Below are 27,246 nucleotides of genomic sequence, written 5' to 3'. Positions count from 1 at the left end.
TGAGCTAGTTTGTCTTTGTTAAGTATCATTGATGATTACAAGGAATGATTGCCGCTCCCAATCTAATTGACCCTCGGCTTCAAATTGAGACCATCTGTCTTCACAGTTCTCTATCTAATTATTGCAAATCAATTGATAGTCAATCACATTAATCCTAGCCAGAGGCGTAAAACTGATTTTACATCAGATACTTGGTTTGACTTAGTGTCAGGGGGGTTTAACGGTGATGAAGGTGTGTGAGGTTGTTATGAAGTAAAACGTCAACAGATAAAAAGTGTATGGATTAAAAACTTATTGAACCAGGCAAGTCAATTGAGAACAAATTCTTATTTACAATGACGGCCTAGGAACAGGGGATTTAACTGCCTTGTTCAGAGGCAGAACGACAGATTTTCACCTTGTCAGCTCGGGGATTCGATCTAGCAACCTTTCGGTTGCTGGCCCAACGCTCTAACAACTAGGCTACCTGTCGCCCCGGCTGGGTGGATGGAGTGGATGAAGCAAATTCTTCACATGAGACGTACAGTATGCAATACGTTCACAATCCATTTGTGTGCGTGTGTGCTTATTCATGTGTGTGTGCACAGAGCCAAGATGGACGTATGGATGTGCGGGGCCGCCATGGCAAGTCCATGTTGACCATCAGTGGGGTGAAGCTTACTGACTTGGGACGTTTTGACTGTGAGGCCCTCAGCAGGATCGGGGGCCACCAAAAGAGCATGTTCCTCGATATAGAGTGTAAGTACAGTTGGAGAACAAAAACACACATGCCTGCGCTGATACGGTATACACACACACACACACACACACACACACACACACACACACACACACAAGTAGGCACATCTGCACAGTATTCACACACAGGGAATGGAGCATAGCTGCTACCTCCCTTTTTAACCGAGGTACATGAATTGATGAGCAAACTGAAGTAGAGATAATATTCTCTACTGGAGGACAATGGACTTTAATAAAAAAGCTTTTTCATTATTTCATCTAAAACCAATACAACTTGTTTGCACATGCAAAGCATCAAAACCACACACACAAAGCTGCTGACTTGTAATATTCCATTGTTGAACACTGTTTCTGTTTTCCCTTTTTAGCAAATGCTTGAATAATCAGAGTTGCCTGCCCCCCCAGAAAGGCTAATTAGTAGGAGGATATCCTGCTGCATTATTTACCCCATTTTACACACACACTTCCTGGTGAAAAAAAGAGTGCTTCCTCCTGTACTCTTTAATAATAAGATTAAAGCTAAAGATCTCACCATCTCATTTCAGAACACAGTTCAATTCAATCCAATGGTGCTTCCACCCTTTGATTTGTACAATCACATATTTGTGATCATTGTTGAGTGGTCCCTGCAGCGTACCATCGCAAATATGTGATTGGAACAGAGGTAACAGAACATTTGATGCAACAAACGTGTCTAAACAGCATCTTTGTCCAAAAAACATCTAAACAATGTTTTGTACTGATGGGAAATAAAGGTCTTCACCTTTTATTGTAAAAGACAAATGTGAACTTCATCATCCAAACAGAACACATCCACAGCCAAACTCCATAAACCAGTCTAAATAACAAGTTGTGCTGACAAATAAAACTACATAAGTTAGCGACCTAAAAGCTAGACTTGTTTACAATGTACCACATCCCCGGTGAACACAAGGGAGAAATGTAATATTGTTTAGAAAATAGCTAAATTCTTTATGATGGCAGCCATGTTTGTTTGTTTGACAAGCGAAAACTCCATAATCCCAGAATGCCATTCACTATAAAACGCAAACAAACATATTCAAAGATGGCTTTGCCTATTTCCTGAAAAAATATGAACTCAGTTTGGCCACTTTTCAGCATATTACAAATCTTCGATGTACATGAACCGGAGCACATGACTTGACAAGTCGTTTACCGTTTTTTGACAAGTGACAAAGATCACAGATCATCACCCTAAATGCAAGCCTACTGTCTAGCCTAACGGTAGCTCGGAAACTAGACAGGGATGAAACCATTTTAGCGGAGTTTGTGGGCGGGTTCATTACATTTTTGGGGGAATTGCAAGTCCATGGGATGTAGAAATGAGGGAAGGTATTGTGGGGAGATATTACTATGATGGGGAATTTATCAATACATGGGGGGAAAATACAGGAGAAGTTTATAAGTCAAATGAAAATAAAACCCCTGGATGGGGGATCTGAGCTGGCAACCCTGAGGTACCATAGTTACAATCTGATGCCTAGTTCAAGACAACTGCAACTGGGAAATCTCTGTCTTCCGACCAGTGAGTTCAAGACAACTGGGAACTCAGGAAAAATATTAGCTCAGACTGGGAAAAAAAATGTTGAATGGTCATCCAACTTGGAAACTTGGGCCTCTAACTAGAGCTCGGACTTTCTGACCTGAAGATCACTGACGTCATGATTTGACCTCGTCTTTTTCCCAGGTCCCAGTTGTCTTGGAAGCACCATAAGTCAGTCGAGTGTACTATACCTTCACCTCGTTTTGTTATAACATCTTTGCAACCAGAATGCATTGTATGATATCAACAAACACGGTGCCACACACAGCTGGTAATTAGCTAGCATTAGCTCATCATAATCAGTAAAACTTTAAAGTATTTTACACACATCATTACAATCTATGTAAGAATCGGAATGCATGATTTGTCACCAGTACTTGAAAACATGAATGAAACAGTAAATCAATTATGATCCAAACATATGGTATGCTACAATAGGAATGACAACACGATATACAAAAAATAAGGCACTTACTTTGATAGGAATGCACACATGTCCAAAGTTCTAAACAACAATGAAGTCAATGCAGGTGCCAGCCAGAAACTGTGCAAGGCCTCTTCTGACTAGAGATGTGCCATGACTTCATACTTGATCTGGGGAAAAACTGGGGAGGTGCTTGGGCTCTCGTTGAAGAGAAAAGTTTGTCCGGCTCAGTAAAGTCTCAAAGATATATTGTCAGCAAGAGTGAAATGGGCTACTTCTTATTTGAATTAATGAGGAGATGGAACACACCTCAATTCAAACTGTTGTTAGAAATTAATAAAAAATGGACCATTTGAAACACAGCCAATAGATAATTAGCAGGCAGCGTGCCTTGGTTGTAGGGCAGCGTAGGTTAACTGTCCTGTTGCGTAACAATTACATTTTGGAATAGTGCGTGAATTATGATATCACACGCATAAATAAACTCACCCTGGGGGTGACCGTTAGAGATATTTGGAACTCGTGTGAAAAGGCTAATGGCATGAAACATACATGTCTTTTCTAACAAATGTGCTATGAATGGCATCCTTTGAGGTGAGCATGCATGACATCACTGCGCTCACTTTTCTCCAGCCACAGAGCAGTGACCCACCACACCCTCGCTCAACAGTTGACTGTTAGAAAGTAGAGGGACAAAAATCAGCCCCGAGAGGTGTGTGATTGAGCATAGATGCGGGCGGGGGCTAAGCCAGCTGTCGCCGCGGAGCTAATAAGCGTATTTATTAAGTCTGTGGCGGGACTAGAGGAGATGGTAGAGGCACGTCCTCCTTCGTGACAGAGCGCCAGACATCAATATCCCTAATGGGATACTGCGAGCAAGCATATTAAAATTACTATAATGCCACTCTACTGACTACTGGGCGAGTGCAGCGGCGAGCAGGGATGGCGAGCGCCCCCCCCCCCTCCCCCCAATGCAGTGGGGTGGATCGTTCATTAGCACCCATCCAGCTCGGCACCACATTCACACACAACAACACACACACACGCTCGGGAAGAGTATCGTAATGGAGATCTCTCGCCCAGCATGAGGTGTCTTCAATAAGTTCAGGCTTCCTTTGAACTTTAGGGAGAGTGTATTGAGGCTTTCATGAGACACTCTGTATTTTCCCTTTGTGTGATTATGCTTAAACCCAACAGTTTTTTGGATTTTGATCATCTCAGATTTTTTTTTTTTTTTTTAAATTGCCTGGTTTTGCATGACTTGGAAGCTAACCGACCAATCGTGTTGTGTCTTGAATAGACATGCCCAAGTTCCAGACCAACCAAACCATCTTTTACTCGTGGGAGGGCAACCCGGTGAACATCAGCTGTGACGTCAAGTCCAACCCGCCCGCCACCATGCTATGGAGGAGAGAACGCCTCACCATCTCGGCCGAAGGCACTGCCAACACACGTGTCCACACAATCGACGGCAAGTCCCTGCTAGAGGTGGGTATAGGAAGGAAAAGGGCACCCACCGGTAAACAGTCTAACTTCAGAAATACATGGCCACCTTAGCATCTCCAGCTTCCAAGTGGTCTATTCAACTCCTTTCCTCTCCTCTGCATCTCTTCCCTAGGTCATTGCCAACTTACCTGGTACAAAAAGGACTGAATGAAAGAAACAATGCTTTATACTGGCTGATATAGTGTTACCCAAAGACTTCACTTCGTGTAATGCCAGTGTCTGTGTATTGACTCAGCTCTGGTCTCTGTGCTCACTCAAATGTTTGTCCCTAGGTCACCCCAGTGTCCGACAGGGATTTCGGACGCTATAACTGCACGGCACGTAACAACATCGGAGCGAAATACCAGGAGTTCATCTTGGCCCAGGCAGGTAAGTGCTGGCCTCATAAAGTAACCCCCCCCCATTATAGCACATTGGACTTCCCCTTGTTATCATACAGTACACATTGAATCGGGTAAACCATGCACCTCAACATATCAAAGTTCATGCATCAACCAAATAGTTCCAACTATGTATCATCCATGTGGCATGATTAACCAAATATCGCCGCAGTCAACCAATGAAATATCTAGTGCTGACCCAAGCAACAAAGTGTCACTTCACTGGAAGCCCAGATAGTATCTTCCAACTGTTTTGCACCCCTCTCGCTCTCTTTTGTTGTTGATAACCTCCTTGTTTGCTGTTACCGTGGTATTAAATTCCATAACCCCCCCACCCAACCCCTATTTATCCTAATATAAAATGGTTCTCACTGATTTAATGTACTGTAGCTCCTACGTACAGTTTATGTTTCGATAAAACACATTCTAACTATTCAACCTTAGCGACTTGTATGACTTATTTGGAAGATACAGTATGTGCTGGATTTGAGAATCAATTGTTGAATCTGGCTTTGTGCATAGACCTTTATAGCTCAAACTTCCCTTTGTGTGTCTGTGTGTGCATGCGTGCATTTATTCTAGTGCGTTTGTGTGTATGCTGCATATCAGTGTGTACATAGCTGCATGTACTGTATGTACGTGTGTGTGTTTATGCTTTGCCCAGATGGAAGATACTAACTGTTTTGCAACCCTCTCACTCTGTTTTGTTGTTGATAACCTCCTTATTTGCCATTTCCATGGCAGTAAATACCATAACCCCCTCCCAACCCCCCCAGCCTCTATTTAGCCTAAACTAATCTCAAATAGTGCTCGCTGATTTAAAGTAGTTCCCCCTATTTACTAAAGTACCCCCTAATTTACTGTGCATAGCGCAGGCTAATATACAATAACGCAGTCCAATTCATTTTAGTACAGATTCAGTTACTTCAAACACAGGGCCTCTGAGAAGTAGAATACTCAGAAAGAGGACTTATGATGTAGTTTTAAGAGACATTCTTCCACACACATACCCACATACATATGCATTTCCGCATTCACACACACACACACACACACACACACACACACACACACACACACACACACACACACGGTACAACACACACTTCAAACACACAGAGACATCTTTATAAACTCTCTCTCTGTCACACACACACAGACACACACACTAAAGAAAAATAAAAAAGTCTTCACTCATCTCGCAGTGAATGTAGTGTCGCCAGGTTTGGGGATCCATGAAGTGAAACAACGGTTCCTTCACGCACACACTCTCCCGCCCATCAGTGTGATTCAGTTTCTAAAGTCTGATCATTAAAGAGAGAGGAAGCTCTAGTGTAATAACTCTAGATAGAAGACCGTGAGCCAACCCTATCAGCCAATTACCCCGCTAAAATGCTAACACTTGATTCATGATCAGTTTATTCCTATGGAAAGCATAAGCTAACCCGCTTATGCAGCTCTTTATGTAACTTGAATGATATTTGAAATGTTATTGACGCAAGTAAATGGCAGATCATAGTTGAAAAGTCCAGCATCATCCCTGATGTTAAGAAGATTTGGGCCTGAATTCACAAAGTGTCTCAGAGTAGGACTGCTGAACTAGGATCAGGTCCACCCTCTTATTCATTATGACTTAAAAGGCTAAATCAGATCAGTAGTCCTACTCTGAGACGCATCGTGAATACGGTCTCTGATGTATTACTCAAGATATTATGGGGTTGTGCCAAGTTAAAAATGTAGTGTATACAAGACTGTGAAGGATTGACGCTGAAGCCTTGAACTGCCTATACCCACGGTGTTAGCAAAGAGAGTTCAATTTGTCTCCCTTCCCACTCTAACGTTCTGTCATATCGCAACAGAGATCGAAAGAAATACAGTTTAGGTGTAAATAATACACTTGTCGCTAGATACACATTGCAACTATTTAACTTGAGCAACGTGTACCACTTATTGGAAGGTATGTGCTGGGTTTTCCGAATCAGTTGTTGAATCAGGCTTCGTACATAGACCTTCTTAGCTCAAACTTTTATCCATATGGTAGATGGTGTGTGTGTGTGTGTGTGTGTGTGTGTGTGTGTGTGTGTGTGTGTGTGTGTGTGTGTGTGTGTGTGTGTGTGTGTGTGTGTGCGTGCATTTATACTAGTGTGTGTGCAGGCTGCATATCAGTGTGTACGTTTATGCTTGTGTCTATGTGTTTGCCCGATTGTGTGTAGCTCCACAACCGTGCTGAAAGTCCTCTCTCTCCTTAATGTATTCCTGGTCTTATAAAAGAGAGGCTCTGTAGGACAGCAACGGTTTCTTTTGATTTGCTCGAAGCCCCGTGGCTCCACCAGATAAAAGGGAAGTGTTTGTGTGATAACGGGATTGAGTCAACCGCTGATAAATATAATGGCCTTGGCTTTTTTTTTACTTCGCCTGAACACTGTGTGTGGGTTAACACAAAGCATTCTGCACCGCAAAACCCAATAAGCCTGAGTTGCCATAGCGACATCTTTGTATCACGTGTGAGAGTTTTGATTTTCCAATAACGACTCCCCAGCGAGATAATGTTTCCGTAACAAATAGAGACGTCAATGTAATGTTTCTGGAGGGTTACCGGAACTGATGTTTGGATGTGTGTTGTTTCAATGGGGGACGGTTATGAGTGTGACACCTATTTCTCTGCTTTTTTCCAGACGTGCCCTCGAACCCGTACTCGGTGCGCTTGTCGGCCGTGTCGCAGCGCATCGCCACGGTGACATTCATGAAACCTGACTCACATGGCGGTGTACCCATTGGCCACTACCTGGTCAACTACAAGGATGTGGGCTCGCAGGACTGGAGAGACGTCAAGTCTCATGGTGTCCAGAGTGAGTGTTCCTCTGTTTTGATCTTCATTATCCCTATTTTGATCATTATCGTCATCATTGTTATTTTCATTCCCACCATCTACATCAAAAGGGACGTCATTTTCGTCATCATCTTCATCTTCAACACCATCTTTGTCATCATCATCGTCATAAAAATTTACAATCGTCATCATCAATGGTACGGAGATTCGAGATGACCATCTCCACTATAGCGACACACCTCACATTTTCTCACAGTTACACGCCTTACATTTACTCAGACAAAAAAAAAAGCTGCCGTGTTCAGGGACTAGGTAAGGTTAGGTCTTTCACTGCAAGGTCCTGCCCACCTAAGTCCGACTAAGACCCCTCATCCTTCATGAACCTTTGTTTTCCGCACATAAGTCCCCGTCCTCACACACACATATTGAAGCAGCCAAACAAGCATGAACAGGAAGCTGTCGCTACTTGCGGCAAGCCTCCACAAGATCAGGAGGTGTCCTACACTCTGGTCATAGAGCCTGTGAAAGGGAGAGAGAGAGAGCGGGAGAGGGGGAGAGAGAGGGAGAGCGGGAGAGGAGAGGGAGAGAGAGAGGAGAGAGAGAGAGAGAGAGGAGAGGAGAGAGAGAGGGAGAGAGAGAGAGGAGAGAGAGAGAGAGAGAGAGAGAGAGAGAGAGAGAGAGAGAGAGAGAGAGAGGGAGGAGCAGCTAACCAGCAGGTCTGAAAAGCAACTGTCTTTCTCTGTCCCTTTCCACTCTGGCTCCATGACTCCAAATTGATTTTGGAGGCACTCAAGGGAGTGTGTGTGTGTGAGAGATGTGGAGGGCTTCCAAAAAAGAGCGCCTCAGAAGGACGAATTCTCAGACGATAAGCAGGTCTGACAAAACTTGAAGGGCTTATCGCTAATATCCCTCATTTTGCAGTGAATTACAATAGCGAGCTGGAACGCTGAGAATGCTGAGCAGCATGGAAGCATTGAGGGATAGAGCGAGAACAAAGTGATATATACAGGCAATGAGAACAGAAATAAAGACATGGGGAGTTAAAGAGGATAGAATGATTGAGAAAAATGTGAGGAAGATGGAGAGAAAATAATACAAATTAAGATTTTAGAGAGAAAGGCTGAGATTTGGGAGAGGGAGATATTCGAGGGAGACGTACAGTGAGAAGGAAATCAAGGTTGTGAAGTATGAATTCTCAATTTGTGTTAGTTCTTGTGTTCCACCCCCACCCGTTTAACCAACTTCCTTGTCTCGAGGTGAGCACGTTAAAGGAGATAGCCAATTCAACTAATTACCAGTTGCAAATTGACATTTAATATTCGGAGCCACTTCGAGGCTTTAATAGTAATGATGCACATTTGCACTATAAAACAGCTCTGTGTATAATGAGTTGGCACAATTTGTACATCTGAATGCCAGTGGCGCTCACTAAAGGTCTCGTCAAACCCCTGGTAGAGCCAAAATGTTAGCAAATAGCTCGTTTTGTATTTAGATCCCCCATTATACAATTGCAAAGCAACCATTACCCTTAGCGCACAAGTTGCAAAACAACAACCTTCAGCCAAGTTCAGTGAACGCCTAACGCGGCATGGACATCCTTTTGTGATTTCCGCGTGACCAACTATGAAAGCGATGTAAATGACTTTATTGTGGAATTTACATAGAAATCTATGATTTTGGGCTGACTGCTGAGAAAATGTTATTAAGCTCTACTGATTCATGTATTGCTATTTTAGGAGTGGTTGTATGATCGAATGTATTTGTTAGAGAACGACCGATATGGATTTTGTAAGGTCAATGCCGATACCGGTTTTTGGGCGTCAAAGGAGGCCGATGGCCAATATTTTAGGCCGATATGCAATATCATTAAATTGTGAAAATGTTCAAGATGTTATTGACAGATGCTTATCATTTCACTGCGCACTGTGAAGTTGCCACATTGTATACCGGTACTCCCTAGTTTCATGTGTATTCCGGTTAGAGTTTGAGAGTTCCCAAGAGGTTACAGTGACATGTTGTCCTACTCCGCACATTGAGGCTGAGGCTTTACTTTCCACTGATCCCAGAGAATCAACAATGGAGTACTACTGTTATCATACTGTTTCCACACAAACAGCACTCCCACATAATGGCTTAGAGCCCTTACAGGGTTACCTTCTGTACTTTGTCTCTGGCCATGAATGGAAGGAGACAGGGAGGAGGTATGCTAGCTAGCTCAGCTGCAGTGGATTAGTCACCCAACACAGCTAGGCACACAGATCCCCCTGTGTCACTCCACAATGGTACGTCTCACTCCCTGTATTGACAAGAGAGTGGTTCCTGATAGGAACAGGGGATTTGTGGCACTAGCTTTAGTTTTACCGTATGCTGAGGTCCCCCCCTTTGACGCATAGTGGTGTTAGCGGCGCCGTTAGCGATTAGCTTTAGCGTAGCTGGCGACCCCGCCCCCTCCCGTTCACTGATAGCGGTGTTTGTGGCACTGTTAGCGATGCTGTTAGCGCGCTAAGCCAGCTTGTTTTCCAGATGGAACAAAGAGGCGCTGGGGAGGATTAGTGGGATTCAACAGTGAAGAGTGGGAGGTGGTAGGCGTCTCTCTCATACACACACCCACAGCTTGAGAGGTTTCACTCTCGCAGCTGTCTATTTCGCTGTCACTCCACTTGTCAAATAATCTGTGTCCATCTGTATCCCTCTCTGACTTGTTGTGTATTTCTCTCTTTTTCTCTTTGAATCTATCTCTTATACTGTCTGTCTTTTTCCCTTCTCTCTACTTCTGACTGTACAGTTGAAGTCAGAAGTTTACATACACCTTAGCCAAATACATTTAAACTCAGTTTATCACAATTCCTGACATTTCATCTGAGTAAAAATTCCCTGTAATGGTCAATTAGAATCACAACTTCATTTTAAGAATGTGAAATGTCAGAATAATAGTAGAGAGTGATTTATTTCAGCTTTTATTTATTTCATCACATTATCAGTGGGTCAGAAGTTTACATACACTCAATTAGTATTTGGTAGCATTGCCTTTAAATTGTTTAACTTGGGTCAAACGTTTCGAGTAGCCTTCCACATGCTTCCCACAATAAGTTGGGTGAATTTTGGCCCATTCCTCCTGACAGAGCTGGTGTAACTGAGTCAGGTTTGTAGGCCTCCTCACCGCTTTGTGATGGCCACTCCAATACCTTTACTTTGTTTTCCTTGAGCATTTTTGCCTCAACTTTGAAAGTATGCTTGGGGTCATTGTCCATTTGGAAGACCCATTGCGACCAAGCTTTAACTTGATGTTGCTTCAATATGTCTACATAATTTCCCTACCTCATGATATCATCTATTTTGTGAAGTGCACCAGTCCCTCCTGCAGCTAAGCCCCCCCACAACATGATGCTGCCACCCCCATGCTTCATGGTTGTGATGGTGTTCTTCAGCTTGCAAGTCTCCCCCTTTTTTCTCCAAACATAACGATGGTCATTTTGGCCAAACAGTTATATATAAAGGTACGATCTTTGTCCCCATGTGCAGTTGCAAACCGTAGTCTGGCTTTTTAATGGTGGTTTTGGAACAGTGTCTTCTTCCTTGCTGAGCGGTCTTTCAGGTTATGTTGAAATAGGACTTGTTTTACTGTGGATATAGATACGTTTGTACCTGTTTCCTCCAGCATATTCACAAGGTCCTATGCTGTTGTTCTGGGATTGATTTGCACTTTTCGCACTAAAGTACGTTCATCTCTAGGAGATAGAACGTGTCTCCTTCCTGAGCGGTATGACGGATGCATGGTCCCATGGTGTTTATACTTGCGTACTATTGTTTATACAGATGAACATGGTAACTTCAGGCATTTGGAAATTGCTCCCAAGGATGAACCAGACTTGTGGAGGTCTACAATTTTGGCTGATTTTTTTGTTGTTGATTTTTTCATGATGTCAAGCAAAGAGGCACTGAGATTGAAGGTTCACCTTGAAATACATCTTCAGGTACACCTCCGATTGACTCAAATCATGTCAATTAGCCTATCAGAAGCTTCTAAAGCCATGTCATACCTTTCTGGAATTTCTCTAGCTGCTTAAAGTCACAGTCAACTTAGTGCATGTAAACGTCTGACCCACTGGAATTGTGACACAGTGAATTACATGTGAAATAATCTGTCTGTAAACAATTGTTGGAAAAATGACTTGTGTCATGCACAAAGTAGATGACCTACACGACTTGCCAAAACTATAGTTTGTTAACAAGAAATTTGTGGAGTGGTTGAAAAACGAGTTTTAATGACTCCAACCTAAGTGTATGAAAACTTCAGACTTCAGCTGTCTGTCTCTCTCTCAATCTCTCTCGCTTTACCTCTGTCTGTCTGTCTGTCTGCGAACAAGCTAATAAAGGATCTCCCTGGTTCTCCCCCTACAGCGATAGTACTGCTGACAGGCCTAGAGCCCAACACCACCTACGAAGTGCGAGTGGCTGCAGTCAATGGGAAGGGCCAGGGGGAGTTCAGCCATACGGAGTCCTTCCAGACTCTACCCATACGTGAGCCCAGCCCCCCGGCAGTGCATGGCCAGAGAGGGATGGGGAAGGCCTACCGGCTGGGTCTTGTCAAGCAAGACGACGGGGGCATGCCCATCGTGGAATACATTGTCAAGTACAAGACGGTGAGTAGCTGGATGTCAGGATTGCCAATAAATACTACTCTTAGAAAAAAAGGTGCTTAGTAGAACCATAAGGTTTTTCAATTTGTCCCCCCTGGGGAAACTTTTTTTTGGTGCTAGGTAGAACCCTTTGCAGAAGGTTCTACTTCGAACCTTTTATGAAGGGTTCACCTGGAACCCTCTGTGAAGGGTTCTACCTAAAATGTTTTATCTTTTTTATTATTTTATTTTTTATTTTACCCCCCTTTTCTCCCCAATTTTGTGGTATCCAATTGTAGTTACTATCTTGTCTCATCGCTACAACTCCCGTATGGGCTCGGGAGAGACGAAGGTCGAGAGCCACGTGTCCTCCGAAACACAACCCAACCAAGCCGCATTGCTTCTTAACACAGCGTTCATCCAACTCGGAAGCCAGCCGCACCAATGTGTCGGAGGAAACACCGTGCACCTCGCGACCTGGTCAGCGTGCACTGCGCCCGGCCCGCCACAGGAGTTGCTAGTGCGTGATGAGACAAGGATATCCCTACTGGCCCAACCCTCCCTAACCCGGACGACTCTAGGCCAATTGTGCGTCGCCCCATGGACCTCTCGGTCTCGGCCGGCTACGACAGAGCCTGGGCCCGAAGCCCAGAGTCTCTGGTGACACAGCTAGCACTGCGATGCAGTGCCTTAGACCACTTCGCCACCCGGGAGGCCCACAAACCGTTTTATCTTTCTTATTCCTAGAACCCTCCATGAACGGTTCAACTAGCTTTATTTGCATATGTTTATGACAGTACATTACATGCACTTAGTGTACAAAACATTAAGAACGCCTGCCCTTTTCATGACAGACCAGGTGAACCAGGTGAAAGCAAGAACTATTTTATCCTGTCATTCGGCCCTCCGTGGAAAGAGTTTGACACGTACTCTAAAGGTTCTACCGAGAACCCTTTTATTTTTGAATGGTTCTCCCTAGAACCCTATATGAACAGTTATACCAAGAACCTTTTTCTATTTGAAGGGTTCTTCTTAGAACCCTCCATGAACTGTTCAGCTAGCTTTCTTTGCCTATGTTTTATTATATGCACATTATATGCACAGCTCTTTCCATGACATAGACTGACCAGGTAAATCCAAATGAAAGCTATGATCCCGTATAATACCACTTGTTAAATCCATTTCAATCAGTGTTGATGAAGACGAGGAGACAGGTTAAAGTCGAGACAATTGAGACATGGAATTGTGTATGTGAGGGCGAATGGGCAAGACAAAACATTTAAGTGCCTTTGAACAGGGTATAGTTTGTGTCAAGAACTGCAACGCTGCCGGGTTTTTCACGCTCAACAGTTTCCCGTGTGTATCAAGAATGGTCCACCACACAAAGAACCTCCAGCCACCGTGGAAAGCATTAGAGTCAACATGGGCCGGTATCCCTGTGGAACACTTTCGACACCTTGTAGAGTCCATACGGGCATGGCTAAGAACCACAGTATTTACGGGCTGCCAGTCCCCCTGAACAAGGCCAATTTGGTCCACACATTTTCAACCACACGATTACCACCGAGTCAAGATGGCCACTTCTACTCTAAAGCACGCTTGTAAAACACAATCACTGGACCACTTTTATTTCTAGTCTAATGATAGTAGATAATGCTGCATACCTCCACTTAAGGTAGCAGCAAATAGCAGTGTCAATCGCATTAACTCGACTGTGTGTGCGCGCACGCATATGCTCCTATTTTCGATGCCTAAAAATAATAAGTACACTAGCTTTGTTTATGTCTGCTTTGAAGTGTTTGATCCCAGGCTGTGTCACAACCGGCTGTGACCAGGAGTCCCATAGGGCAGTGCACAATTGGCCCAGCGTCGTCCGGGTTAGGGGATTGTTTGGCCTGGGGGGCTTTACTTGGCTCATCGAGCTCTAGCGACTCCTTGTGGCGGGCCGGGCGCCTGCAGGCTGACTTCAGTCGTCAGTTGAGCGGTGTTTCCTCCAACACATTGGTGCGGGTGGGTGTTAAGAAGCGTGGTTTGGCCGGTCATGTTTTGGAGGATGCATTACTTGACTCGACCTTTGCCTCTCCCGAGCTTGTTGGGGCGTTGCATCGATGAGACAAGATCATAATTGGATAGCAATTGGATATCACAAAGTTGGGGAGAAAAGGGGGTAAAAAAACATTTTTTTATTGCACTGTTTAGTTAAAAAAAAATATCTAGTAGGCGCAAATGTCAACATAATAGGCTCATCCATATTGCAAAGTTGTTGTGTTGAATCTCGCAATTCGTTCATTTTGGTAGAGTGTGTCCCCTTACTTGGTTATCGGCTATTCTCAAAAACACGTGGCTCTCGAAAGATGATTCTCTTCCTCAATAGTGTGCATTTTATTAGAAGCCACAATAATTATGACATCCTGGCATTGAAAGCATACTAAATTTTCTGTCACATACTATACAATTTGCATACCCAAAATACCTACTATTTAAAACGCTAGTACAGCTATTCAGACATGGCCATTCACTGTGTCTCAGATATTACATACTGATACACATGCTTGCAGATACACTATACATACAAATGTACATACTCACCCACAAACAAACACGTTCATATTAACCAAGTCTCTCTCTCTCTCTCTCTCACTTGCACTCTCACACTCACATGCACATACACACAATGATCTATGGGATTTGATGTAACCAATGCTAATATGTCCATTCAGGTGTGTCTCTGTCTCATTGGGAGGCTGATGGCTATGTGTAGTTGTACTATAGCAGATGAAAGTGTGTGTGTGGAGAGAAGGTCAGGGACTCTCCAGCTGGCCCTTTGAAGGCCAAATGCAGGGGAACGAGGGGAAGAATAGGACAATCCTCCACACCCCAGTAATCCCACCATTCATCCTCCTCTCTCTCTCACACTGTGACCCTGACTCTATGTACACAGATGCATGTGTGCACATATATGCACACTCTTACACAAACACATACACACATACAGTATGCATACAAATGTTCACGCACACACACACACACACAGTCACCCGTATCTAACTGCTTTCCAATGCTGGGCTGGCCTTAGCTTTATTCCACATTATTCCAACTACCATGACTCTGAAAAATGAAACCATGGCCCATTTCCTAAAGCCCATTCCACACTATTATCTCTCTCTCTCTTCTATTTTGACATTTTATGGAGGAATCCTAGGAGGCTAAATGGTTGAATATGCATTTGTCATGCTGTCAAAGCACAGGCCTCACACTGTGACACTTCACACTGTTCTCCTATGATGAGATAAGAAGCTGATTTAAGAAAGGAAAAGAAAGTAAAGGAGGAAAGGGAAGGAGAGGAAAGGGGGGGGGAAGTAAATAACTCGGTGGGGTACGGAGAGGAAAGGAACACTTCCTTATAACGTCTACTTACGATTCACGCAACAGTCAGCATTTGAGCTGGCCACTGTTTTTTGTTTCTCACAGAAACAGTTTGTAAAAACACCGTCTTAACAGTTTTATGTCCCCCAAAGTGAGCAGTTTATTTTCCGATGCAATGTTCAAACATTCACAGAAGTAGGAAAAGCATAACACACTTCTCATCCAAATTTGGAAAATGTAGGCTACATTAGGAAACAGAGTAAAGCGTGAGCTAATACAAGCAGTCATATTTAGCTAACTTTCGGCTGACAGAAACCATAATATGAATTAGCTAATAGCAATTGCTATTTACAATTTATCACATGACAGGTGAGCTCACCCCAATTGCTGTGGCGGTCATAAAATTCGGCCACTGGATAATTGTCATGCAAATGACTGCCGGTCTCACGGTAGACCGTTGTTGTAAATAAGAATTTGCTATTAACTGACTTGCCTAGTTCAATAAAGGTTAAATAAAATAAAATTCACCATTAATTAACATAAACACATTTAGCATGTCCAGACCTCCACGCATACAAACCACTGAGGAAACATTTACATTTTTAAAAAGTGTAATAAATCCATTTAATATACACCATCACAATAAATAATTTATCTTAGGCAGGTCTAAAGAAACATGATAAGAAGAAAATGTATTTCAGTATATTATCTGGCTATGCGCCATGCCATAGATTAGCTCATTTAGCAGACAAGATATGCTTAGAAATCCCAATGCTATTATTTTATGTTATATGATTGAACCTACTCCAGAGTGAGTGCGCATATGAAGTGGCCATGTTGAGCATAAAAGTTATAATTTGAAACAGGTCTTATGAACTAGATTGAAAGTTATTTGGCAGTTATTAGTTATTTAGTTGTGAATGATACAAAAATTACGATGTCTTAGAAATGAAAACATATACGGTTTGCATGATGCGACTATAGGCTATTGATGATTTTAAAAAGTTGCCAAAAAGCTTGCGGTCTGATCCTCAGGCTACACATCAAGGGATCATATTTTCACCCATCAGACTCAATTTAATCTTTACTAATAATCTAAACTTTTTATTTATATAATTCTTTTTTTTTTTAATGGTCCATTTTCAAAGGGGCAGGGGAAAAAAGACATGTCATCCGTATGCACTCAAATAGCAAATGAAGGCCGCTTTCCCTCTGTTCATTTTTCAATCATGGCGGTTAAGCTATTCTGGTTTTATAGCAGAACAATGCTTAATATTAGCAGCTGGGAAATAAATATAGCAGCAGTAGAAGTCTGGGATCCTCCTCTTTTTAGTGGCAACCATCAAAAGCTTTCTCAAGGAATTAGATATAGAAATGTCTGGGCTTATAAAAACACTTATTTCACTCCATGCATCAACCGATGTTTGAGGACCATGGAGCCTCCCCTGCGCGACAGGTGATATTCCACCCAAACTCTGGATGCCATTGGCTCTCCAACCTGGTTCCTGCAGCTATCCAGTGCTTAATTTGGGAAACCAAGTGAAATCAGTTCGGGAACATCGATAGTAACTTTTCACAACAAAAGTATTTAATTTAACTGTCCACAGCCCCTCTCTCTGTGAGCTCAAGAAAGGAATGGAGGAGAGAGTAGAGGAGATGGAAACGCACGGTAGTGTGACATTCTGTAGCTAAAAGAAATGTCAGACAATTAATTATGAAAATATAAAAAATGCCCTACTGCTATTCAAAATCCAATACAAAATCACTACAATTGTAGGATAACTATTTAAGCCACTCTGCACAATCAATGAACCAACAGCATTGCCTAGGCCTATATGTTCTCTCCCAGACTCATGGATAAAAGGTTTGGAGCGTAGAATAAGGTAACCAGTCCATCCAGTATGCATAATAATACTTTCGGATGTTTACTCAAAAAACGAGTGAATCATCCCTTAACTTTGTTTTGCTGTAACATCATTGGTCTGACAAACGTTTACGTGACACCCAGAATGCATTGAATGGTGTCAACAAAAAATAGCATTGTATTACCTCATCATAATCAGTACAACTTTCTAAAAAGGTATTTTACTCACATACAGTGTATTCGGAAAGTATTCACATTTTGTTATTCTAAAGTGTATTAAATTGTATTTTTTCCTCATCAATCTACACAAAATACTCCATAATGACAAAGCAAAAACATTTTTTGCTGCACAGCTATTTTCATTTCTCTCTAGAGATGTTCAGTCTGGCTGGGCCACTCAAGGACATTCAGAGACTTGTCCCGAAGCCACTCCTGCATTGTCTTGGCTGTGTGCTTAGTGTCATTGTCCTGTTGGAAGGTGAACCTTTTGCCCCAGTCTGAGGTCCTGAGTGCTCTGGAGCAAGTTTTCATCAAATATCGCTCTGTACTTTACTTTGTTCATCTTTCCCTCATTCCTGACTAGTCTCCCAGTACCTGCCACTGAAAAAGATCCCCAACAGCATGATGCTGCTACCACTATAATTCACCGTAGGAATGGTGGCAGGTTTTTTTCCAGATGTGACACTTGGCATTCATGCCAAAGAGTTCAATCTTAGTTACATCAGACCAAAGAATCTTGTTTCTCGTGGTCTGAGAGTCCTTTAGGTGCCGTTTGCCAAATTCCAAGCAGGCTGTCTTGTGCCTTTTACTGAGGAGCAGCTTCCATCTGGCCACTCTACCGTAAAGGCCATATTGGTGGAGTGCTGCAGAAATGGTTGTCCTTCTGGAAAGTTCTCCAATCTCCACAGAGGAACTCTGGAGCTCTGTCAGAGTGACCATTGGGTCACCATTCTGACCAAGTTTTTCTCCCCCTGATTGCTCAGTTTGGCCAGGCGGCCAGCTCTAGGAAGAGCCTTTGTGGTTCCAAACTTCTTTCATTTAAGAATGATAAGAGGTCGATGTGGTCTTGGGGATCTTAAATGCTGCAGAAATGTTTTGGTACCCTTCTCCATATCTGTGCCCTGACACTATCCTGTCTCGGAGCTCAACCTCCTGGCTTTGTTTCTGCTCTGACATGCACTGTCAACTGTGGGACCTTATATAGACAGGTGTGTGCCTTTCCAAATCATGTCCAATCAATTGAATTTACCACAAGTGGTAAATTGCAGAAACATTTCAAGGATAATCAATGGACACAGGCTGCACCTGAGCTCAATTGCGAGTGTCATAGCAAAAGGTCTGAATACTTATGTAAATCAGGTATTTCTGTTTTTGTTTTTTTATACATTTTTCAAAAAATGAAGATCATGCAGGTGCCAGGGGAAAAAGTTTGTGCAGGTTCTGTTCTGACTGGAGATGTGCAGATGTCTGCATACTTGACTTGGGGAAACACTGAGGGAGTGCTTGGCCTCTCACTGAAGAGAGATGTTTGTCCGGCTCACCTTACATTAGCATAGCATGCCGCAAACGTAAATTGTCCGTCACAGTGAAATTGATTACTTTCTGTGTGAATTGATGAGGAGGCAATACGCACCTAATTTCAAACTGTTTGTTGTTGCTCCTATATGTTTCCACTTCAAAACAACAGCACTTACAGTTGACTGGGGCAGCTCTAGCAGGGCAGAAATTTGACAAACTGACTTATTTGAAAGGTGGCATCCTATGACAGTGCCACGTTGAAAGTCACTGAGCTCTTCAGTAAGGCCATTCTACTGCAAGTGTTTGTCTATGGAGATTGCATGTCGGTGTGCTCGGTGGTATACATCTGTCAGCAACGGTTGTAGCTGAAATAGCCGTATCCACTATTTTTAAGGGGTGTCCACCTACTGTTGGCCATGTAGTGTAATTTGATCTATATAAAGATGAAGTGTATACAAAGGCTTACTTGTACGTACTGTCATTAACACTCTCTCTCTCTCTTATCCTTTCTTCTTTCCCCCTCCCTCCCTCAATACCCTGTTCCACATCTAACCCTCTGTCTCTCTCCCTCTCTTCCCCTCCCCTTTCTCTCTCTTTGCTTCTCTCCCTCTGCTCTCTCCACTCTCCTCCCCCTCTTCATAGGACAAGGAGGAGCAGTGGATGACGAAGCTGGTGTCGGGGCAGCAAGACTTTGCCCTGCTGCAGCCGCTGCAGTGGAACACGCGCTATGAGGTGGAGATCACGGCTCGCAACGTCAAGGGCCTCTCGGAGCCCACCTTTTACCAGTTCTTCATGCCCCAGAAACCAGACATCATAGGTACAGACAGTTGTTGGACCTGCATGTTCAAGCATGCACACACAGACATTCGTGTGCACACACACTGACAAAAATCCTAAGACAGTTCTGTACACAGACAGACACACAGTTGTGTTTATATCTACTGACACTCACAGATGCACGCACACACACTAGTGGTGGCTGGTGACACTTGAATTGGGGAAGACGGGCTCATAGAAATGTCTGGAATGGAATGAATGGAATGCTCTCAAACACAGCTGGTTTCCATGTGTTTGATACCATTCCATTCATTATTATGAGCTGTCCTCCCCCTACCAGCCTCCTGTGACACACAATGCTGGAAGCAAACAAATACAGTGCCTTCAGAATGTATTCAGACCCCTTGTTTTTCCTCAGCAAACTACATTTACATTTACATTTAAGTCATTTAGCAGACGCTCTTATCCAGAGCGACTTACAAATTGGTGCATTCACCTTATGACATCCAGTGGAACAGTAGTGCATCTAAATCTTTTAAGGGGGGTGAAAGGGATTACTTTATCCTATCCTAGGTATTCCTTAAAGAGGTGGGGTTTCAGGTGTCTCCGGAAGGTGGTGATTGACTCCGCTGTCCTGGCGTCGTGAGGGAGTTTGTTCCACCATTGGGGGCCAGAGCAGCGAACAGTTTTGACTGGGCTGAGCGGGAACTGTACTTCCTCAGTGGTAGGGAGGCGAGCAGGCCAGAGGTGGATGAACGCAGTGCCCTTGTTTGGGTGTAGGGCCTGATCAGAGCCTGGAGGTACTGAGGTGCCGTTCCCCTCACAGCTCCGTAGGCAAGCACCATGGTCTTGTAGCGGATGCAAGCTTCAACTGGAAGCCAGTGGAGAGAGCGGAGGAGCGGGGTGACGTGAGAGAACTTGGGAAGGTTGAACACCAGACGGGCTGCGGCGTTCTGGATGAGTTGTAGGGGTTTAATGGCACAGGCAGGGAGCCCAGCCAACAGCGAGTTGCAGTAATCCAGACGGGAGATGACAAGTGCCTGGATTAGGACCTGCGCCGCTTCCTGTGTGAGGCAGGGTCGTACTCTGCGGATGTTGTAGAGCATGAACCTACAGGAACGGGCCACTGCCTTGATGTTAGTTGAGAACGACAGGGTGTTGTCCAGGATCACGCCAAGGTTCTTAGTGCTCTGGGAGGAGGACACAATGGAGTTGTCAACCGTGATGGCGAGATCATGGAACGGGCAGTCCTTCCCCGGGAGGAAGAGCAGCTCCATCTTGCCGAGGTTCAGCTTGAGGTGGTGATCCGTCATCCACACTGATATGTCTGCCAGACATACAGAGATGCGATTCGCCACCTGGTCATCAGAAGGGGGAAAGGAGAAGATTAATTGTGTGTCGTCTGCATAGCAATGATAGGAGAGACCATGTGAGGTTATGACAGAGCCAAGTGACTTGGTGTATAGCGAGAATAGGAGAGGGCCTAGAACAGAGCCCTGGGGGACACCAGTGGTGAGAGCACGTGGTGTGGAGACGGATTCTCGCCACGCCACCTGGTAGGAGCGACCTGTCAGGTAGGACGCAATCCAAGCGTGGGCCGCGCCGGAGATGCCCAACTCGGAGAGGGTGGAGAGGTGGATCTGATGGTTCACAGTATCGAAGGCAGCCGATAGGTCTAGAAGGATGAGAGCAGAGGAGAGAGAGTTAGCTTTAGCAGTGCGGAGCGCCTCCGTGATACAGAGAAGAGCAGTCTCAGTTGAATGACTAGTCTTGAAACCTGACTGATTTGGATCAAGAAGGTCATTCTGAGAGAGATAGCGGGAGAGCTGGCCAAGGACGGCACGTTCAAGAGTTTTGGAGAGAAAAGAAAGAAGGGATACTGGTCTGTAGTTGTTGACATCGGAGGGATCGAGTGTAGGTTTTTTCAGAAGGGGTGCAACTCTCGCTCTCTTGAAGACGGAAGGGACGTAGCCAGCGGTCAGGGATGAGTTGATGAGCGAGGTGAGGTAAGGGAGAAGGTCTCCGGAAATGGTCTGGAGAAGAGAGGAGGGGATAGGGTCAAGCGGGCAGGTTGTTGGGCGGCCGGCCGTCACAAGACGCGAGATTTCATCTGGAGAGAGAGGGGAGAAAGAGGTCAGAGCACAGGGTAGGGCAGTGTGAGCAGAACCAGCGGTGTCGTTTGACTTAGCAAACGACGATCGGATGTCGTCGACCTTCTTTTCAAAATGGTTGACGAAGTCATCTGCAGAGAGGGAGGAGGGGGAGGGGGAGGAGGATTCAGGAGGGAGGAGAAGGTTGCAAAGAGCTTCCTAGAGTTAGAGGCAGATGCTTGGAATTTAGAGTGGTAGAAAGTGGCTTTAGCAGCAGAGAGAGAAGAGGAAAATGTAGAGAGGAGGGAGTGAAAGGATGTCAGGTCCGCAGGGAGGCGAGTTTTCCTCCATTTCCGCTCGGCTGCCCGGAGCCCTGTTCTACACACAATAGCTCATAATGAGAAAGTGAAAATAGGTTTTTAGAAATGTTTGCACATTTAATCAAAATAAAAAAGATACCTTGTTTACATAAGTATTCAGCTCCTTTGCTATGAGACTCGATTTTGAGCTCAGGTCCCTCTTGTTTCCACTGATCATCCTTGAGATGTTTCAACAACTTGATTGGAGTCCACCTGTGGTAAATTCAATTGATTGGACATGATTTGGAAAGGCACAGACTTGTCTATCTAAGGTCCCACAGTTGACAATGCATGTCAGAGCAAAAACCAAGCTATGAGGTCAAAGGAATTGTCCGTAGAGCTCCGAGACAGGATTGTGTCAAGGCACAGATCAGTGCAAGAGTACCAAAAATATTCTGCAGGATTGAAGGTCCCCAAGAACACAGTGGCCTCCATCATTTTTAAATGGAAGATGTTTGGGACCACCAAAACTGAGCAATCTGGGGAGAAGGGCCTTGGTCATGGAGGTGACCAAGAACCTGATGGTCACTCTGTCAGAGCTCTAGAGTTCCTCTGTGGAGATGGGAGAACCTTCCAGAAGGACAATCAGGCCTTTATGGTAGAGTGGCCAGACCGAAGCCACTCCTCAGTAAAAGGCATATGACAGCCTGCTTGGTGTGGAGGAAACCTGGAGGAAACCTGGCACCATCCCTACGGTGAAGCATGGTGGTGGCAGCATCATGCTGTGGGGATGTTTTTCAGCCGCAGGGACTCTGAGACTTATTAGGATTGAGGCAAAGATTAACAGAGCAAAGTACAGAGAGATCCTAGATGGAAACCTGCTCTAGAGAGCTCTGGATCTCAGACTGGGGCGACGGTTCACCTTCCAACAGGACAACGACCCTAAGGACACAGCCAAGACAACGCAGGAGTGGCTTCGGGACAAGTCTCTAAATGTCCTTGAGTGGCCCTGCCAGATCCCGTAGTTGAACCCGATCGAACATCTCTGGAGAGACCTGAAAATAGCAGTGCAGCAACTCTCCCCATCAAACCTTCCAACAGGACAACAACCCTAAGCACACAGCCAAGACAACGCAGGAGTGACTTCGGGATAAGTCTCTAAATGTCCTTGAGTGGCCCTGCCAGATCCCGTAGTTGAACCCGATCGAACATCTCTGGAGAGACCTGAAAATAGCAGTGCAGCAACTCTCCCCATCAAACCTTCCACCAGGACAACAACCCTAAGCACACAGCCAAGACAACGCAGGAGTGACTTCGGGATAAGTCTCTGAATGTCCCAGAGCCCGTACTTGAACCCAATCGAACATCTAAGGAGAGACCTGAAAAAAGCTGTGCAGCGACGCTCCACATCCAACCCGACAGAGAGGAAAGGTGTGCCAAGCTTGTCACGTCATACCCAAGAAGACTCAATGCTGTAATCGCTGCCAAAGGTGCTTCAACAAAGTACTGAGTAAAGGGTCTGAATACTTATCGAAATGTGATATTTCATTTTTTATTTTTTTATATATATAAATTTGCAAAAAATTCTTAACCTGTTTTTGCTTTGTCATTATGGATATTGAGTGTAGATTAAGGGGGGGGAAACGATTGAATACATTTTAGAATAAGGCTGTAACGTAACAAAATGTGGAAAAAGTTGAGGGGTCTGAATACTTTCTGAAGGCACTGTACACGCTGTACTGTACCTACCCACCCAGGTAAACCCAGTGTAGAGTTGTGAGCACACACTCCAATCACCTTGTATTGGGGTTATGTGTGAGCAAAGGGAGCAGGATCAAATGCAGAGAGCGTTGGTTTGATTAGGCCATGCTGCTTGTAGAGCGTATCTGTCTGGGCTTTTGAAAAGTCCAACTCTTAATGTTCCTGGGAGAGAAGACTTCTGAGGCCCACTGTAGGATGCTTATCATTTTCAAACAGCCCCCAGAGTTTTATATAAGACCATACACAAACCATCACAAAGGGAACAGTTTACAGTGAGTCACCACTTCCATATGTAGACCCCCCTGTAGAGTCTGGTTAAAAGAAAACGGAGAGCATGTTTTCTTTGGTGTTTACTCTTCCTGTTGCTTAGGCCGTTTCTCCTGCTGCTCATGAAGGAGCGACTGTTTGCCTCTCTCATTACTGGAGTGGCTAAACTGCCTTTGAGTTTGTGTGTGTTCACGTTGGTGTGTGTGTGTGTGTGTGTGTGTGCGCTCCTTAAATGGAAAACAAGGCTGAGAACACAGTGCTTATGCCATCATTTCGATTGCCTGTTCCAACTCTCCTTAGTGAACAGAGGGCTAGGGAAACCAGGGGCAAAAAAATCCCAGATTATTTCCTGTTGAAGAGAGAGAGAAAGGAGTGGCCAAAATGGACCAATGACAATGAAGTCCGTGCAGAAGGGTGAAATGTATTTTCTAGAATAGATATTATTGTCTGTCGAATAGGGATTAGTGACAGCTCGATTCATTATATGTATTACTGCAACCTTCTGGATAGTTCCCCTCACTGAACACACCCAAATTGTTTGACTTTTGATATTGTAGTGACACCATTAAATGCCTTCCTGCAGTGTATCTGATATGCTGTATAACCTCCAAGGATCTACTATTTGCCTCTGTGTTTCTTTTCTAAACAATCTCTCTATTTGATTCCCACTCTTTATGCATTATGCATTCCCTGGGTCTGAAATTGTCGCTTTTCTTTTCCGCCTCTCCTCCCTTTCTTTCTCTCTCCTAGTTTGTCTTGCAATGAACTGCCACTACACCTCCCCTCTCTCTGCCTCCTTACTTTTTGCCCGTCCATGAACTCCCCTTTGAAATATGTCATTGATTGCCACTATGCCCTTGGTTCCTTTTCAATTTGCTCTCCTTCCCTCTATCCTTCTTAAATCATGGCACTCCTCCACTCACTTCAGACCTCCTGAATCACTATAGAGTCTTCCCTCTTTCCCTCCTAAATCCTCTCTAGTCCTGGCTGTTTCTTTTTGAATGATCTCCTTTCTGTAGGGTTTTTGGCATCTATCTTGGTATTATGTCCTCTGTGTGTTTACGATATGGCCTGATGGATGTCAATGAAACGGAACGTTTTGAATGTTGAATGATCTGGCGAGTGTTTGTCTCTGTTTAAAGCTACCATCGAGGTAATCATTCTCCTGTACAATATCCTAGACTACACACTTCCAATACACACCAGTGGTGCTGGTTTAAATCAGTTGAAAAGAACAGAACAGAAAGGCCCTCAAACTATGCGCTCCTTATAAAATCTTTAAAGGATCATTAAAGTTGTAAGTTGTGCCACTCTTCACTGGTATTGTAAGCTTCTAAAATATTCCCATTGATTTTGGAAGAATACAACATATGCATGCTTAAACTATTTTAGTACAATGCTGCTGTTGCTATCAAAGTAATAATAATGGTGCCCATTAATGTAACAGCAGCTCTCATGAATTCATTTTTTTCCCCAGAGGGGAAAAAAATGGTTATGTACAGCCAATTATCTTGAACACGCCCTACTCCCCCAAAAAAACTCACAAGCATGTACATACAAAACACTGTTGCAATACATTTTTTCATCAAGAGTCATTTCAGTTTGGAGATCAACTATGTTGGGGAAGCAGCCTAGAAATGCTGTGAAAATGTTTACTTTCTTACCGAGCCAGTTGGGGATTATGGTGGAGACAAAAATACTTGCAGGCGAATCCATTCCCTAGTTTTTTAAAATCCATTCCCTCAGATGTTTTATTTGTTCCCTGTTTTCCTTATGTAGGCTACCATATTGTTCCCACTTGCCAAGAACATAAATATAATTATATTTAGTAAATGACATGCTTCAAATGGTGATGGTTACTTAACATTTAATAGCTTATTTCCAGTTTGTCTTTTCATATGCCTCCAAATCATAAGGGCAAATAATGGATAACGGGTGTGAAAAACCCCTCAATTAGCCTAAAGTAATTTCTATAGCCTGAAAAGCCAGGAGCCTCACTGGCAGTCATAACTGAATGATGTACAGTACCAGTCAAAAGTTTGGACACCTACTTTTCAAGGGTTTTTCTTTATTTGTTCTATTTTCTACATGGTTGAATAATAGTGAAGACGTCAACACTATGAAATAACACATATGGAATCATGTAGTAACCAAAAAAAGTGTTAAACAAATCACAATATATTTGAGATTCTTCAAAGTAGCAACCCTTTGCCTTGATGACAGCTTTGCACACTCTTGGCATTCTCTCAACAAGCTTCATGAGGTAGTCACCTGGAATGCATTTCAATTAACAGGTGTGCCTTGTTAAAAGTTAATTAGTGGAATATATTTCATTAATGCATTTGAGTTGTGTTGTGACAAGGTATGGGGTGGTATACAGAAGATAGCCCTATTTGGTAAAAAGTCCATATTATGACAAGAACAGCTCAAATAAGCAAAGAAAAAAGACAGTCCATCATTACTTTAAATAAGACATGAAATTTCAAGAATTTTGAAAGTTTCATCAAGTGCAGTCCCAAAAACCATCAAGCACTATGATGAAACTGGCTCTCATGAGGACCGCCACAGAAATGTAAGACCCAGAGTTACCTCTGCTGCATAGGATAGGTTCATTAGAGTTACCAGCTTCAGAAATTGCAGCCCAAATAAATGCTTCCCAGAATTCAAGTAACAAACATTTCAATATCAGGTGTTCAGGAGACTGCATCAATCAGGCCTTTATGGTTGAATTGCTGCAAAGAAACCACCACTAAAGGAAACCAATAAGAAGAAGAGACTAGCTTGGGGCCAAGAAAAACAAGCAATGAACATTAGACCTGTGGAAATTTGTCCTTTGGTCTGATGAGTCCAAATTTTAGATGTTTGATTCCAACCGTTGTTTTTGTGAGACGCAGAGTCGGTGAAAGGATCATCTACTCATGTGTGGTTCCCACTGTGAACCATAGAAGAGGAGGTGTGGGGGTGCTTTGCTGGTGACTCTATCTGTGATTTATTTTGAATTCAAGGTACACTTAACCAGCATGGCTACCACAGCATTTTGCACCTATACGCCATCCCATCTGGTTTGCGCTCAGTGGGACTATCATTTGTTTTTCAACAGGACAATGACCCAACACACCTCCAGGCTGTGTAAGGGATATTTGACCAATAAGTAGGGTGATGGAGTGCTGCATTAGATGACCTGGCCTCCACAATCAGCTGACCTCAAACCAATTGAGATGGTTTGGGATGAGTTGGACCGCA

The 27,246-nt window shown here is 43.8% G+C and overlaps 1 protein-coding gene across 2 annotated transcripts in view; it reads left to right on the top strand.

Moving 5' to 3' along the window:
- The window catches only part of LOC115134555 (neural cell adhesion molecule 2), a 408,204-nt gene that overhangs the window by 352,889 nt on the left and 28,069 nt on the right, over window positions 1-27,246 (top strand). For both annotated transcript variants that reach the window (XM_029668680.2, XM_029668660.2), the window contains exons 9-14: window positions 588-738; window positions 4,027-4,214; window positions 4,505-4,601; window positions 7,288-7,461; window positions 11,844-12,085; window positions 19,452-19,626. In XM_029668680.2, coding sequence (XP_029524540.1) covers window positions 588-738; window positions 4,027-4,214; window positions 4,505-4,601; window positions 7,288-7,461; window positions 11,844-12,085; window positions 19,452-19,626 — 1,027 coding nt within the window. The remainder of the gene's footprint in view (window positions 1-587; window positions 739-4,026; window positions 4,215-4,504; window positions 4,602-7,287; window positions 7,462-11,843; window positions 12,086-19,451; window positions 19,627-27,246) is intronic.

This window comes from Oncorhynchus nerka, linkage group LG2 (assembly GCF_034236695.1).
Source record: "Oncorhynchus nerka isolate Pitt River linkage group LG2, Oner_Uvic_2.0, whole genome shotgun sequence".
NCBI classification, from domain to species: domain Eukaryota; kingdom Metazoa; phylum Chordata; class Actinopteri; order Salmoniformes; family Salmonidae; genus Oncorhynchus; species Oncorhynchus nerka.
The sequence above is the reverse complement of the archived record's forward strand: the minus strand, read 5'-3'. Positions and strand labels throughout refer to the sequence as shown.